The following is a 14,391-nucleotide window of genomic DNA, read 5'->3' as shown; positions in this document are numbered from 1 at the left end:
TTGAGGTCAAGATTATATCAATTGTATGACCAGCAACATGTGTTGGTTTAGAAATCATAGTACTTATATCTCTTCCTATTTTCTTCATTTGGATCCTTTTTCCATTCTTTAAAGGATGTATTTATGGCTCTAATAGCTAGCCTCTTTCACTTTACCTTCTAAGCACACCGTCTCTCGTTTTCTCTTCTTTCCACCCTTGTTAATTCATGGAATACATCTGGTCTGGGCTTCCACGATGGTATTATTAAATAACGTTCATGCCTGGTTTACAGTCCTAACCTTTGCCACTGATCTTTTTAACCATTTTCCTCATTTTATTGTACGAGCCCTTTCAAAAACTAAATGCTGCTATGTTTTATTTCTTTAGCGATGTCACTCCAGATATCAGCTCAAATTTGATCATGTAATGATCACTGTTTCCTAATGGACCCAACACAGTTACCTCTCATACTATGCTCTGCATTTCACTAAGGACCAAGTCTAAAATAATTCCCCTTCTTGTTGATTCCTTGACCAGATGTTCCAAGAAGCAGTCATTGATTATATCTAGGAATTTTACCTCCCTAGCACTCTGTGGTGTAACATTTATCCAGTCAATATCAGGGTAATTTAAATCATAACATGAAAAAGCATGAAGGAAACTAGCCAATAGATATGATAATCAACCAGTGGATACTTCAATAGGGGAAAGGACTTCAGGAAACCAAACCGTAGATACAAATTTAAATCTGACGGTTATACTGGCTTAGTTGTCATTCATTAGTCCTAAAATCCCAATGTTTTCATTTATTTTTAACTAAATTAAAGAAATAATAATTTTTCTATAGAATGGCACCTTAACAAGCCCAGGCTACTAAAATGATTAACAGTCTTCATCATAAAAAATATGGAGATAGATTTAAGATTTCAATATGCATATTTTGGAAGGAAGGCAGGAGAAGGGAGATATGATAGAGACATTTAAACACCTCTGTGGCATAAATGCACAGGAGGTGTATCTCTCAGTAGAAAGGAAGCTCTGGACTGAGGGAGCTTAGAATAAAGAAAAGGATGGTGAATTCATGGAATGGGCTCCTAGTGAAGGTAATAGATATGATGATGGTATGTGAATTCAAGAAAACTTGGGTCTTGTACACAAGATCTCAAAGAGAGACGAAGAGATAGTAAATAGTAAGGATGGACCAATTGGATAGGCCATATGATCTTTATCTGTCTTCGTTTTCTCTGTTTCTTTATGGGGGCCTCATTTGCATAAGTCATTAGGGGATGAAAAGGGGACTATCTAAGAAAAACACAAGGGACCTTTTACAAAACTGTGGTAAGCAGTAATGTGTGCTTACCGCAACAAAAAATGGCTTACTGCAGGGCATGCTGAGGCATTCCACAATAATTTTGGGATGTGCGTATGCTAACCACAAGCTACTACTGCTACATAGAAGAGACAATCCCAAGAGTTTATAATCTAGTCAAGACAGACAAACTGGACAAGAAGGTGCATCAATACACTGTTCTCAGGTGGGGGAATTACCGTACAGAGGGAATGATAAGACAGATATTGGTGCTTAGCAGGTGGGTTGGAGGGTGTCAGGTCAAAAGCGCGCCGCGACAAAGGCACGCCCAGACAATTGAGCACAGCGCGCGCCACCGTGCCACTCTAAATTACTGTTTTTAGCGCTCCGACGGGGGGGGCGTGGGGGGAACCCCCCCATTTTACTTAATAGACATCGCGCCGCGTTGTGGGGGCATTGTGGGGGGTGTGGGGGGTTGTAACCCCCCACATTTTACTGAAAACTTCACTTTTTCCCTGTTTTAGGGAAAAAGTTCAGTTTACAGTAAAATGTGGAGGGTTACAACCCCCTAAACCCCCCATAACGCCGGCGCGATGTCTATTAAGTAAACTGGGGGGGTTCCCCAACAAAATCCCCCGTCGGAGCCCCTAAAAACTGTAATTTACAGCGGTGTTGCGGCGCGCGCTGCGCTCAATTGTCAGCGCGCGCTTTTGTCTTTCGCGCCGTTGTCTATGAACCGGGTTGGAGTTTGGAATTGAAAGCAGCTTCAAAGAAGTGGCCTTTGAGTCTGGATTTGCAGACCGTCAGAGACGGAGCTTGATGTACCGAGTCAAGCAGTTTGTTCCAGGCATACGGTGTAGCAAAGTAGAAGGGACGGAGTCTGGAGCTGGCCGTAGAGAAGAAGGATACCGATAAGAGAGACTTATCCAATGAGCTAAAATGTTTAATGTACTTTTCTAGTGCTGGTATGGGTGTGGGTGTGGAGAACGGGTGTGTTCTGCACTAGTCGATTAGCATGTGGGCTTTGCTGTGTGCTAATTGATTAGCGCAGGTATAGCGCACGAGTCCCTACCACTTACAAAATAGGTGCCAGTAGGGGGCTCATGCACTAATTGCCACACGCTAATGGGAAAAGTAACGTGTGGCCATTAACAGGAAAATGTGGAAAATTGGCCATTTTATCCCAGCGGTAAAAACGGCCTTAGCATTGTGGGCATGACCCGTGTAAGGGGGCGCTAAAGCTACTTTCTACCTCTGTTTGGTAAAAGGGCCCCATAGTCATGGGATGGTAGGGCCAGCCCTAACTGAAGCTGTCAGAATAGTAATAGCCAGAGCGGGAGGGGATCTCAGTACCAGAGCTAAGTGTATATTTTTTAATTCTAATATATTTGTACTTCATTTCCCTATCTGTATGATTGGTGATGTATCCTGTGTGCTGTCCTGTTGATCAATGGAGTCCTTTTCTTTGAAATGTTTTATTATATGATTGTACAAAGTGCCAGATGACCTGGTAGTGGGGCAATATATCAAGACTGGAATAAACTGTGATCTGTTAACTACAACAGCAGGGGATGTTGCAGGTCGGGATTTAGCTATATTAGCTAAACTTAAGTCTGGTCTTACCATTTCTGTCTCCTCCTGGAGGTGGAGGAAGAGGTAATGTGTTTCTTTTCTCTAAGGGAAAAAAGCAAATGGAAAAATATTTTCATACTGTTTGTATTGCTTTCTACCATTATAAAAATGTGTTTATCGTTTAGTAAACTTGATATACCACCAGTGGCGTAGCTGTTTCACCATCCGTCAATTAAAGGGTTAAACAGGCTTACTGCAGGGCATATGCTGCTGTCTCGTGGTAAATTTTATTTATTTACAAAATTTATATTCCACACTATGGCCTCCTTTTAGCAAACTGTATTAGGTTTTTTTTAATCACGAGTCTCTGCGGTAAAAGCTCTAACACTCGTAGATTTAAAAAAAAAACAAAAAACAAACCCTTACGCAGCTTGATAAAAGGGGGCCTATCTTTGCTATTCTAGGTGGATTATAAGTTGACAAACATATTCCAATTCACAGTATAAAAATAAAATAACAAACTAAACACAACATACTATAGTGACCTAAGAAGCCACTTATAACTGAATCAAAACCGTTACCGTTATTTATTGCATCATTGATACTTATTCAGGTTGTTCGAAAAGCTCTAACAAAACAGTTTTCAATTTGGTCTTAAATTCTTTCATATCTCACAGTACTCATATATCTGTGGCAATGGATTCCAGAGAATTGGACCAGCTATATAAAATATAGATAATCAATAACCATCACTTCTCTGTGTCGATCCTTCCTTACTGATGTGGAGCTCTATTGGACCGGATTCATGATTGGACTTAGCACCAGATTGGAATTTATTTTGCTCAATCTCCAATCTCGTAAACTTATTTGTATATTTTTAATTTTATTCTTTTTATTTCTTTTATCTTTTAATTTTCTTTTTTTATTATTTGAATTGTACCTTTCCCTCACAATTCTTTGAATTTTGTTATATCTTTTCTATTTTAACAATTGTTTACTTAGGTACTTTAGCTAGATTGTGAGCCTTCGGGACAGATAGGGAAGTTCTAAGTACCTGTATTTTATTGTAACCCGCTTAGATCTGTAATATGCTTAAGCAGTATATCCAATGTTAATAAAACATAAAACATATATCACTTTAAAAGAGGTCACATCCATTACAGCAACTGTTGCTGACCACAGTGATTGGGATGGCTGATGTAGGTGTAGAATATTATTTATGATGGTTTTAAATACCAACATTATCACCTCGTAACAAATTCTGAAATGAACAGGCAGCCAATCACGCTAAAATAATTTCTCCTAATTTTCTCTAAGGGACAATGTTCAGAGGTGGAGAGTGGCCATGACAGTGCTAATCAGAATGAAAGGCATTGCCACATGCTAATTGATTAGCGTGGCATTAGCTTGTGGACCCTTGCCACCTATACAATAGGTGTCGTAAGGGCTACCATGATAATTTTGTTTAATGGCCTCATGCCAATGGCAAAATAAATACATGGAAACCTATGACGTGTTTGGGAGCGAGTGAATTTATCGAGCTCTATCCTTATAAAGAAGGTGCTTAAGGTTATAAGCTAAGGATATAAGCTAAGGTTATAAACTTAAGGATATAAGCTTAAGGTTTAGTTTAGTTGAACTTGAAACCCAGTTGGGTTAATTGCTCTGCGTTCTGAGGCTTTTTTCACCCCCTTAGAGTTACAATTACAATTGTAATACTACTACTTAGATTCTCTAAATAAATGATTGTGATAATATAATGCAAAGAAATCTCAGCAGTATATAATTCCACGGTGGGTTTTTTCTAGTTTATATTGTTTTGGACCACCTGGTCAAACAAACATTAAAATTAATACAGTACATGGCCATTAATTGGGGAAAATGGAAATATCAGCCATTTTCCAGCTGCGGCATAAGTGACCTTAGCGTACGGGAAAAACATGCATAAGTGGCATGCTGAGGCCACTTTTGCCATGGGTTTAGTACAGGGACCTCTAAGGATCCTGAAAAAAAAATAAATATGAAAATTTTGTGATGAATTACATTATAAGATAGCTTTTATATAATATATAAGAATCATTAGGAGTAGGGATTTTAGCACAAATCACATGATATTAATGTTCATCAGAGTATAGAGAGAAACAGAAAAAAAAAGTGATTATGATGATGGATATGATGCCTCTACTGCCCTCTCTATTTTCACTACTCAAGAAGAGCGAATACAAAAAAAAAAATTTTTTTGGAATGGAAAAGTTCTAGAAAGGGATGAGAAACAAAATGAAAAAAGAGGAGCAATAGGGAAAGAAAGGGGGAGAGAGGAATAGTGAGGGGAGCTTCCACAAGGTCTGTTCATGCATAAATGAGCCTATAGTAAATTTGTCTAAGGATGCTCTGACAGACACACATGTTAAAGTACTAGAAAAAGGTTTGCTTTTGGGGTTTTGTTTTGTTTTTTTTACCACCACCATTATCACCATTTTCCAACACATACCCTTCATTATCTCTTTCAAATTCCCACTTAGGGCTCCTTTTACAAAGCCGCGCTAGCGGGGTTAACGCGCGTGACTTTTCATCACGCGCTAACCCCCGCGCTGGCCAAAAACTACCGCCTGCTCAAGAGGAGGCGGTAGCGGCTAGCGCGTCCGGGGGTTTAGCGCGCGCTATTATGCATATTAAACCGTCTTTCCCATCCTTAATTCTCTGCCCTGTACTCAGGCACCAAGTCCCAAGTTTCCAATTCTTGTTCTGCTTTCCTTCTCTTTCCCCTCACCTACCCACCCCAAGCCCCATTCAACTTCTGTTCCCTTCCTGCCTCTGTCCTGAGGTTCTTACAGCCTGGGAGTTTGGTGGGCCTAGGATATTGTCAGCTGGTGGGGCCTTGGGAATCCCCTACCAGCTAAGGTATTCCATTTTAAGTTGGGTGGGAGAAGCAGCGGGGGAAGGGGGAGGTGTAGAGGAAAAGCATTATGCCCACCCAGTCCATTAACTTGCTGCCCAAAAAGTGCCTTCTGGCTATAACACTCTTTGGAATAAAACCCTGTTTAGAACATTGAACAGAGTCTAGCTTATGCTTGCAAAGGCTTCCAACCTGGAATTGTGATATTTTAAATTCCCATTTTCTCTTAACTTCACACCTTTACAACAAATACTCAAGAAATGCTCACAACTCTGCCACAGCCGCTCACAACTCTGCCACTCTTACAGCAGTGTTTCTCAACTCGGTTCTGGTTCTGCCAGTCAGGTTTCAGGATATCCACAATGAATATGCATAAACTTGATTTGCATACACCGCATCCAATATATGCAAATTTCCTTCATGCATATTTGTTGTGGATCTCCTGAAAACCTGACTGACAAGGGGGTACTCCAGAATCGAGTGAAGAAACACTGGTCTATAGCACCTCCTGATGGGGAAGGCTGGGATTACACATACATCATCTCCTGCTAGGAGAGGCTAGGACTCCAGAGGCTGTGAACTCCTTCACAGCATGTAGTCCTGAACTATTTCCTATAGTATTTACTGAGTTTTCTCCGAACCCCAAAATAGTGCAGCAACTTTGATACTCACCATCTACTGTGGGAGGAAGAGGAGGTGGCATTTGGCGTTTATCTGTGAAGAGTAATGTCAGAGATCAGGCTTTTTGTTTAATTTAGTGATTTATCAGCTTCCTTTCCAATTCCAAACATCCAAGTCAATATATAGCAATTTAATAGATACAGTCAACAAAAGCACATATGTAGCTTATCATAATGAAATCAAAATCAATGCACACACAACCAATCATAAGATTAATCAAAACATCATAATAGATAAAGACAAGTACAAATAAAATATATCTATAATAAAATATAAAAAATTGGCAGTTAAAACTGGCAAAGATATTTTGGAAATAAAGTAGACCAAAATGGTAATAAATATTGTAGGCAAGATACCTGTTAAATAATGAGTCAAAGCTCAAAAAATAACTGCCTTCAAACAAGGGAGACTACTTAATATACTCGAATATAAACTGACCCGAATATAAATCAAGGTAACCTTTTTCCCCCCAAAAGGAGGAAAAAAGGTTGACTCAAATATAAACTGGGGTGGATGGGTGTTAATATTCAAGTGCAGTGCATTGCCCTGCCCTGCTCGGCTCTGCACCCTGTTCCCCCTCCCTCACTGCTCTGCCAGACTCTGTATACAGTCCCCTCACTCACTCACTTCCTCCCCTCCCCTGCCAGTCTCAGCACCCAGCCCCCCTCCCTCCCTGCCAGGTTCTGTAGAAGATGCAAGTGATGAAATAGACTGCACTGCTTCTAATGTAGGTGATAATGACGATAAAGCATTTTTCATATATGGATGTCAAATGTTTTAGATAAAGATTCCCTTGATAAATATCTGCAGACTCAGTCAAAAGACATCAGTAATATTGCAGCCTGGCCTGATTTTCACTCAGACTGAGCAATCCACTTTCTGCCAGTGCAGTTGTTGGATACCTTTTTAGCTATGCTGGTTCAATGATTTGCAAGCACACATGAATGACAGTCATTTTCAAAATGGAGTTTTACTAAAAGCAAAGTGAATTGAATTATAGAACAATAAAATTGTTGAGATAAAGACATTAACAGTAGTTGCATTCATTGTAGTTATGATATTTTTACGTTTTACACAAAAATTATTATATTAATCTAATCAGAATTTCTGAATCACACTTTATTCAGTACAGGATCAAGGTGATTTACAAGGTAAGAGGCCCATGTAGGGACATGGGGAAGGTTACTTTACTTTTTTTTTTACTTTTACTTCAGTAGATTTTTAAAATATGTTCTTTACTGTACTTTTACTTAAGTATTAAACAAAATACACATATTTTTACTTGTACTTAAGTACTTTGTAACAACACTGGTACTAAGCACAAAAAAAGTCTGGAAAATGGCAATTTTTGAAAAAACCCTCAGATGTGTTTCTGGATCAAAAATTACTAAGTTCAGGATGAGAATTTTAGACATTTTCAGCCAAATGTCCACAAATAGACTTGGATGTCATATTGAGAATGCCCCTCCACATCTCCAATTAAGTAATGTAGCCTTTTTGTTCACTGCAATAGCTTTGGGCAAAAATACAGCCTACCCTCCTAATTGGGAACCCAAGAGAGAGGTTGAAAAGGAGGCACCCTTGCAAGAAGGAGCTCAGGTGTACCCAAAGTCTGCCTCAAAAGGATTGAATCTTGGGACAATGCCAGAACGTGTGTCCTGTGATCTATATTAAACTTGGCTCGGAAAGCTCTCCAAGGAGCCACATCCAGAGGATGAACCCAAATTTTTATGATACCATGCAAGCATCTATCTGACATCCTCTGCCCCCTTTCTCCCCCTCACCTTCTATCCAGCATCTCCCCTTTCACTTCCCCGGCTCCATCATCTCCCTCTTCTCTCTACCCCACCCCCACCCTCTCTCTCCCCCCTGTTCTATCCAGAATCTGTCTTCCCACTTCTGTACAAAGTCTGCTTCCTCTCTCCCCCCACCCCAAACCATTTCCACTAATGTCTCCCCCTCTCTCTTCCTACCCCTTTCTCCCATCCATCACAACATCCACCAGCTTCTGCTCCCTCTCTCTCCCCACCCATCTTCCACCAGTGTCTTCCTCCACCCCATTTCCATTAGTATTTACCTCCCACCCACCCCACATCCACCAACGTCTGTCCCCTGGACCTTCCCATACATACCCGCGGCTGCCAGCTCTGTCCTGGAAGAAGTGACGTTGGAGAGGGCAGGCCGGCAGCCAAAGGTATGTATGGGAAGTACCTGCTGCCATTCTGTTTCAGTTTGCTACTGCTGCTTCGGGAAAGCAGCAGCAGTATTGGCAGAGGTGTTGGTCCTGTCCCCACTGGCTGCGCAGTGGGGCTGAACGGCTTGAGGGAACATTGCTGTATATATGTAGACCGTTTTGAATGTGTACTCATTAAAAAGCATGCGTCCTTTTTGAACATAGTGCAACCTCTTTTCACGCAGAAGGGCATTTTTAAAAGGTCTTCCAAAAAACCCCCAAATAAATCTCACAGCCATTTTCAAACAGGAAAAATGTTGGGGGTTTCCCTTTTGAAAATACACGAGAACATCCAAAATGAACAGCTATTTTCCAAATCAAAACATTCAAATTATGAATGCCAAAAAAAACCCCAGTGACACGGATATCTGTCTGGTAGCATTTGTACAAAAATGGCCACACTGATGGCCCTACAGAGCAGAGGAGCAGCCTAGTGGCCAGTGCAGTGAACTTTAATCTAGAGCAGTGGTTCCCAACCCTGTCCTGGAGGAACATCAGCCAGTCGAAATGTTGGAATAACCCTAATGAATATGCCTGAGAGAGATTTGCATATAATGGAGGTGACAGGCATGCAAATCTGCTCCATGCATATTCATTACGGCTATTCTGTAAACCTGACTGGCTAGTGGTCCTCCTGGACAGGGTTGGGAACCACTAATCTAGAACGTCCAGGTTCACATTCCACAGCAGCTCTGTTATTTTAAAGGGCGAGTCTTCCGGAGACAAGAAAGTACCTATTGTATCTGAAGGTGCATCATTTCAATAGCCCTCAAGCATGCAGAATCTGCCCCCAAACTACACTTATTTTCTGGTAGGCATCCTGCACTAGGCACCTACCAAGTCAGGCACCTTCCATCCAATTAAGTGCAATTGATGTCAATTATGAGGAGCTATTTTTTAATTATCAGCACCAATTAAGTCTTTTAAATAAATAACCCCTCCTTTTACTAAGCCACAGCAGAGGTTTCTAATGTGGCCCGGAGCGCTAAATGCTCCAACGTTCATAAGAATTCTATAAGCATTGGCGCATTTAGCACTCCGGGCCGTGGTAGAAACCTTTACCGCAGCTTAATAAAAGGGGGAGGTTAATTAGGTGTCATTTATAGAAGCAGGATCTACGTGTTGGTTCTGTGTTTGTTCGTGACTGGGAGAGAAGGGGAGAAGTGGTCTGTAAGGATCAGTTCCCTAACTGCTGTTTTAATGCATCAAAGTCTCTGTGCTGCAAAACTGGAACTGCTTCTTCCATATAAATGCACTGATCCCAGTACAGATCCCTGTACCATATACCTCTCTCGGTGTAGAAACAGTATAATCTTTCTCTTTCCTATCTTTTAGCCAGCTTCCCATTCACAATGCCTCTTATCCTATGACTTATGCCTCAGGAATTTCTCTTGAGGGACTTTATCGAACATCTTTTAAAAATCCAGTTATACTACGGGGTTCATTTTCAAAAAAGATGACATCCAAAAGACAGCATAAGCTGGCACTTGGACCTCGTACTAGTCAAAATGTCCAAGTGGGCATTTTCGAAACTGACTTTTTAGACGTCTTTCTGGTCGTGTTTTTCTCCAGTGGCTTGGAAAACCCATACTTGAGGCCACCACATATGCGGACTTTAGAAAATCCCTGAAAACTCGATTGTTTAACAAATTCTAAATTCCCTACCCACCTCTTTCTCGCTACGGCACTCCTCTCTATCTCGCATCTACCCCCAACTCTAGCTTTGAGACTAACCCTTACCCTATCTCCCCTTGTATCCCATGCCCTGACAAAATGTAGCTTTATCGTAAACCACTTGTATGACTTGTATCCCCACTTACTGACAAAATGTATCCTCATTGTTAACCATTTGTATCCCATGTACTGTCAAAATGTATCTTTAGGGAGGACATGTATCAGAGGGGGGACATGATCGAAACATTCAAATACCTCACGCGCCGTATCGAGGTGGGGGAGGATATCTTCTTCTTCAAGGAACCCACGTCAACACGAGGGCATCCGTGGAAAATCAGGGGAGGGACATTGCATGGCGACACCAGGAAATACTTCTTCACCGAGAGGGTGGTGGATCGATGGAATGGTCCTCCGATACAGGTAATTGAGGCCAGCAGTGTGCCTGATTTTAAAGCTAAATGGGATCGAAAGGTGGGATCTCTTCACAAAGGGAGGTAGGGGAGGGTCATTGGTGTGGGCAGACTTGATGGGCCTTGGCCCTTATCTGCCGTCACTTTCTGTGTTTCTATGTTTCTATATATAAGAAATAAAATTATTAAATCTTAAGGTGGCAGGTTAGAGGTGTTTTTTTGGGTGGGCTTAGTGCAGGCTTAGCACGTGGACGTTTTACAGCAATAATCAAACATTTTACAAAACGTCCAGGGCACAATTTGGATGTTTTGGGTTAGACCTGTTTTTAAAACTAATAAGGGCCAAGAAGGTAGCCATACTGACCAGATGACTACTGGAAGGATGAAAATATGGCTCCTGCACACTCTCCCAGTGGCCACGCTCATCCCCCAAATATCTGCATGAAACAGTATATATCTGTCTTTATGACAGCTGCAGATTCTATGGCCAATCCTAGTACAGCTGCAAGGAGGTCCCTGGAGTAGCGGGTGGGCAGTGCAGTAGACTGCAGAGAAGGAGATTCAGGCCCATATGCCACCCTAACTAGTACACTTCTGGTGGAAAGTGTAAGCCCACCAAAACCCTACTGTACTGCCATAGAGGTGACACCTGCAGGCATAGAAGCTATTGGGTTGGTAGGCAGGTGGGTACAGTAGGTTTTGTTGGAGTTTTGGAGGGCTCACCATATAACGTATGGGTGTTATGGTGAGATGTGGACCCGACACCCTTAATAACCCGCTGCTCCGCTGGCATGGTTGGTGTGGCCAGTCCATTAAAAATGCTGGCCCCTCCTACATGAAATGGCTTGTTTTGGATGTTTTTAATTTGGACTTTTTTTTTAATAATGGCAAAAAATTAGTGGGGTCCTTTTATTAAGGTGCGTTAACCGATTTAATGCGTGCTAAAGATTAGCGCACGCTAAATGCTAAGGCCTCCATTATATTCTATGGGCGCCTTAGCATTTAGCACACGCTAAATCGGTTAGCACGCCTTAATAAAAGGACCCCTAGATGTCTAACTGGACAAAACATATAGTTGGGCTAAATTTTGAAAAAAAAAAAAAAAAAAAAGAAAAAGATAGGCATCTTGTGGGTTTTAAAATGAACATTTTTCTCAAAATGTCCACAGTCGGTCTTAGATGTTCTATCGAAAATGCCCTTCTATGTAACTTTGTAAGTCTAAGGGCTCCTTTTACTAAGGTGCGCTAGCGTTTTTAGCGCACGCAGGATATGACCGCGTGCTACACCACACGCTATGCGGCTAGAACTAACGCCAGCTCAATGCTGGAGTTAAGGTCTAGCGCGCGGGGGCAATTCAGCGCGCGCTATTCCGCGCAATAATGCCCTAACGCAGCTTAGTAAAAGGAGCCCTAAGTGCTTTGAAAATATGCCTCTATATCAATGGGCTCATCCTCATTTTCCCCAATTTCTATTAGATTGGTAAGTCAGGGATTGCTGTTTACTAAACCCATGTTAGCTGTTCCCTATTGATGCATGTCTAGCCACATCATTCTTAACAATATCTTTTGTCATTCTCCCTCAATTTGTCTTTATTTTTCTTTTGGACTGGAAGCTCCACTGGCTTCCTGTTATCTCCAGGGTCCCCTTTAAATGTGCCTGCCTAACCTTCAAGATCCTCCACGGCATCCTTCCTCCTCTCATTCCTCTATCCTGGAATTCCTCAAATCCAATTTCCACTAGATCCACGCAAAAACTAAAATTGTCCTATCCCTCCTTAAAAGGCATCTCCCTCGTTGGTAAACTTGGGTCCTCCCTCCCCTTCAGAATCACTCAGCTCTGGAATAGTCTCTCTTCCCCTCTTCGTAACTTGAGCTCCCTTCTACTATTCCGTAAGCATCTGAAGACCTGGCTCTTTTCCAAAATGTAACCTCTTCCCCTCCCTGGTACTCTTAGCCCTGACCTCTCTTCTTACTTACTTATATAATTCCATTGGAGTTCCGTTCTATCCCAAACCATGTAAACCGTGTCGAGCTCCACTTGTGGAGATGATGCGGTATATAAACCCAAGATTTAGTTTAGTTTAGTTTAGATGCTTTCATTATAGGATTTCTACCGTACCTTGCCTTTGTTGCCTTTTCTGAATTTTTTCCTCCACCACACTGTGGAACATGTCAGCCTCGTTCTCATCTGCAAAATTCAGCCCTGCCTGGCAATCCTGTAGAAAGACCAAAATAAGAACTTGTTCTAAAGGAGACAGTGAGCGGTTGTTCTCTCTCTCTAGTTGACGTAAGACAGAAATAACGGATTAAGTTGCAACAGGAGTGATTTAGGATACTGTAGATGTTAGGAAGAACTATTGTTAGCAAACTATTGGACCAAGTCTCTTAGGAAGATGATAAAATCTTTATCCCAGATGTTTTTAAGAGCTGGGTTAGACACATGGAGGGTAATTTTTGTCTAATGCAAAAACACTTAGGGCTCCTTTTACTATGCTGAGATAGCGTTTTTAGCGCACGCAGAATTTTAGCGTGCGCTAAACCCACGTTACGTGGCTAGAACTAACGCCAGCTCAATGCTGGTGTTAACGTCTAGCGCGCGGGGCAATTCTGCGTGTGCTAAAACTGCTTTCGCAGCATAGTAATAGGAGCTCTTATTTCATAAAGAAATGTAGGCAAATTTTTAACAGCCATTTTCCACATATAAACCATAGTTTACATACAGGAAAGACTTTATAAAACGACTCTGAATTTGTCTGAGGTGGTTTAGGTAGAGGGAAGGATGAGTTGACTTTTTGAGGTCCCTTCCAGCCCTGTTTTTCTGTCATTCTACCTGAATTTGCTGCCTTCAGGTATATTTTCTGTACTGAAGATTTTAACACTCCAATATTCTGTTTTCTCCCTGTTTGCTTGTCTGCCTCCTGCTAGGCCATCGCTTACCCCTGACTTACAGTAACCCTGAAGCTCGCTTATCTGACAGTGGTACTCACATCTGCGCAGAACACATGGAAGTAACGGGTCGAAGCGAGATAATCAAAGGAAGAGTACAGCTCCTGTTCCCACACCATTTTTGCCTCCTGGAAGAGAAGGAGGAGGCATGAAATAATTTCTCAGGCATTTTGTCTATTCCAGTTCATGTATTCAAGGTTCAAGGTTTATTAATATTTGATGTATCGCTGAATCTGTTTACAAAGCGATGTACACAAGTAAAAAAAGGCATAAAATTATAGAGATACAAATTAAAATTCATTAACATCCAATTTAAGACAAGACAGACTTGAAATGGGAAGGAAAGAAGGGCAAAGATTACATCTGTTATATCTAGAAAAACAAATACGGGAAAAACATAAGGAAACGGGGGTAGGTAAAAAATTTAAAAATTTTTAATATTGAGTATTAAAAGCATCTTTAAAAAGGTATTTGAGGAAGACGGATAAAGGGCAATGAAGCACTGTAAAGAAAGGACTGAACTTAGTGAGTGTAGATACAAAGGTATGGTCTATGGCAGGGGCTCTCAACTCCATCCTCTGGACACATCCGGCCAACCAGGTTTTCAGGAAATCCAACAATGACTATGCATGAGATAAATTAGCATGTGCTAACTTCATTGTATGACATTCTGTCTCATGCACGTTCATTG

General features: G+C 41.4%; 1 protein-coding gene across 1 annotated transcript in view; it reads right to left on the bottom strand.

The window, feature by feature from the left end:
* The window catches only part of WAS (WASP actin nucleation promoting factor), a 74,964-nt gene that overhangs the window by 45,833 nt on the left and 14,740 nt on the right, over positions 1 to 14,391 (bottom strand). The window contains exons 3-6 of the mRNA XM_033923501.1: positions 13,742 to 13,828; positions 12,874 to 12,970; positions 6,430 to 6,471; positions 2,913 to 2,963 (exon numbers count right to left, since the gene is read on the bottom strand). Of these exons, the coding sequence (XP_033779392.1) occupies positions 2,913 to 2,963; positions 6,430 to 6,471; positions 12,874 to 12,970; positions 13,742 to 13,828 (277 nt within the window). The remainder of the gene's footprint in view (positions 1 to 2,912; positions 2,964 to 6,429; positions 6,472 to 12,873; positions 12,971 to 13,741; positions 13,829 to 14,391) is intronic.

The sequence above is a fragment of the Geotrypetes seraphini genome, chromosome 1 (genome assembly GCF_902459505.1).
Source record: "Geotrypetes seraphini chromosome 1, aGeoSer1.1, whole genome shotgun sequence".
Classification (NCBI taxonomy): Eukaryota; Metazoa; Chordata; class Amphibia; order Gymnophiona; family Dermophiidae; genus Geotrypetes; species Geotrypetes seraphini.
The sequence above is the reverse complement of the archived record's forward strand: the minus strand, read 5'-3'. Positions and strand labels throughout refer to the sequence as shown.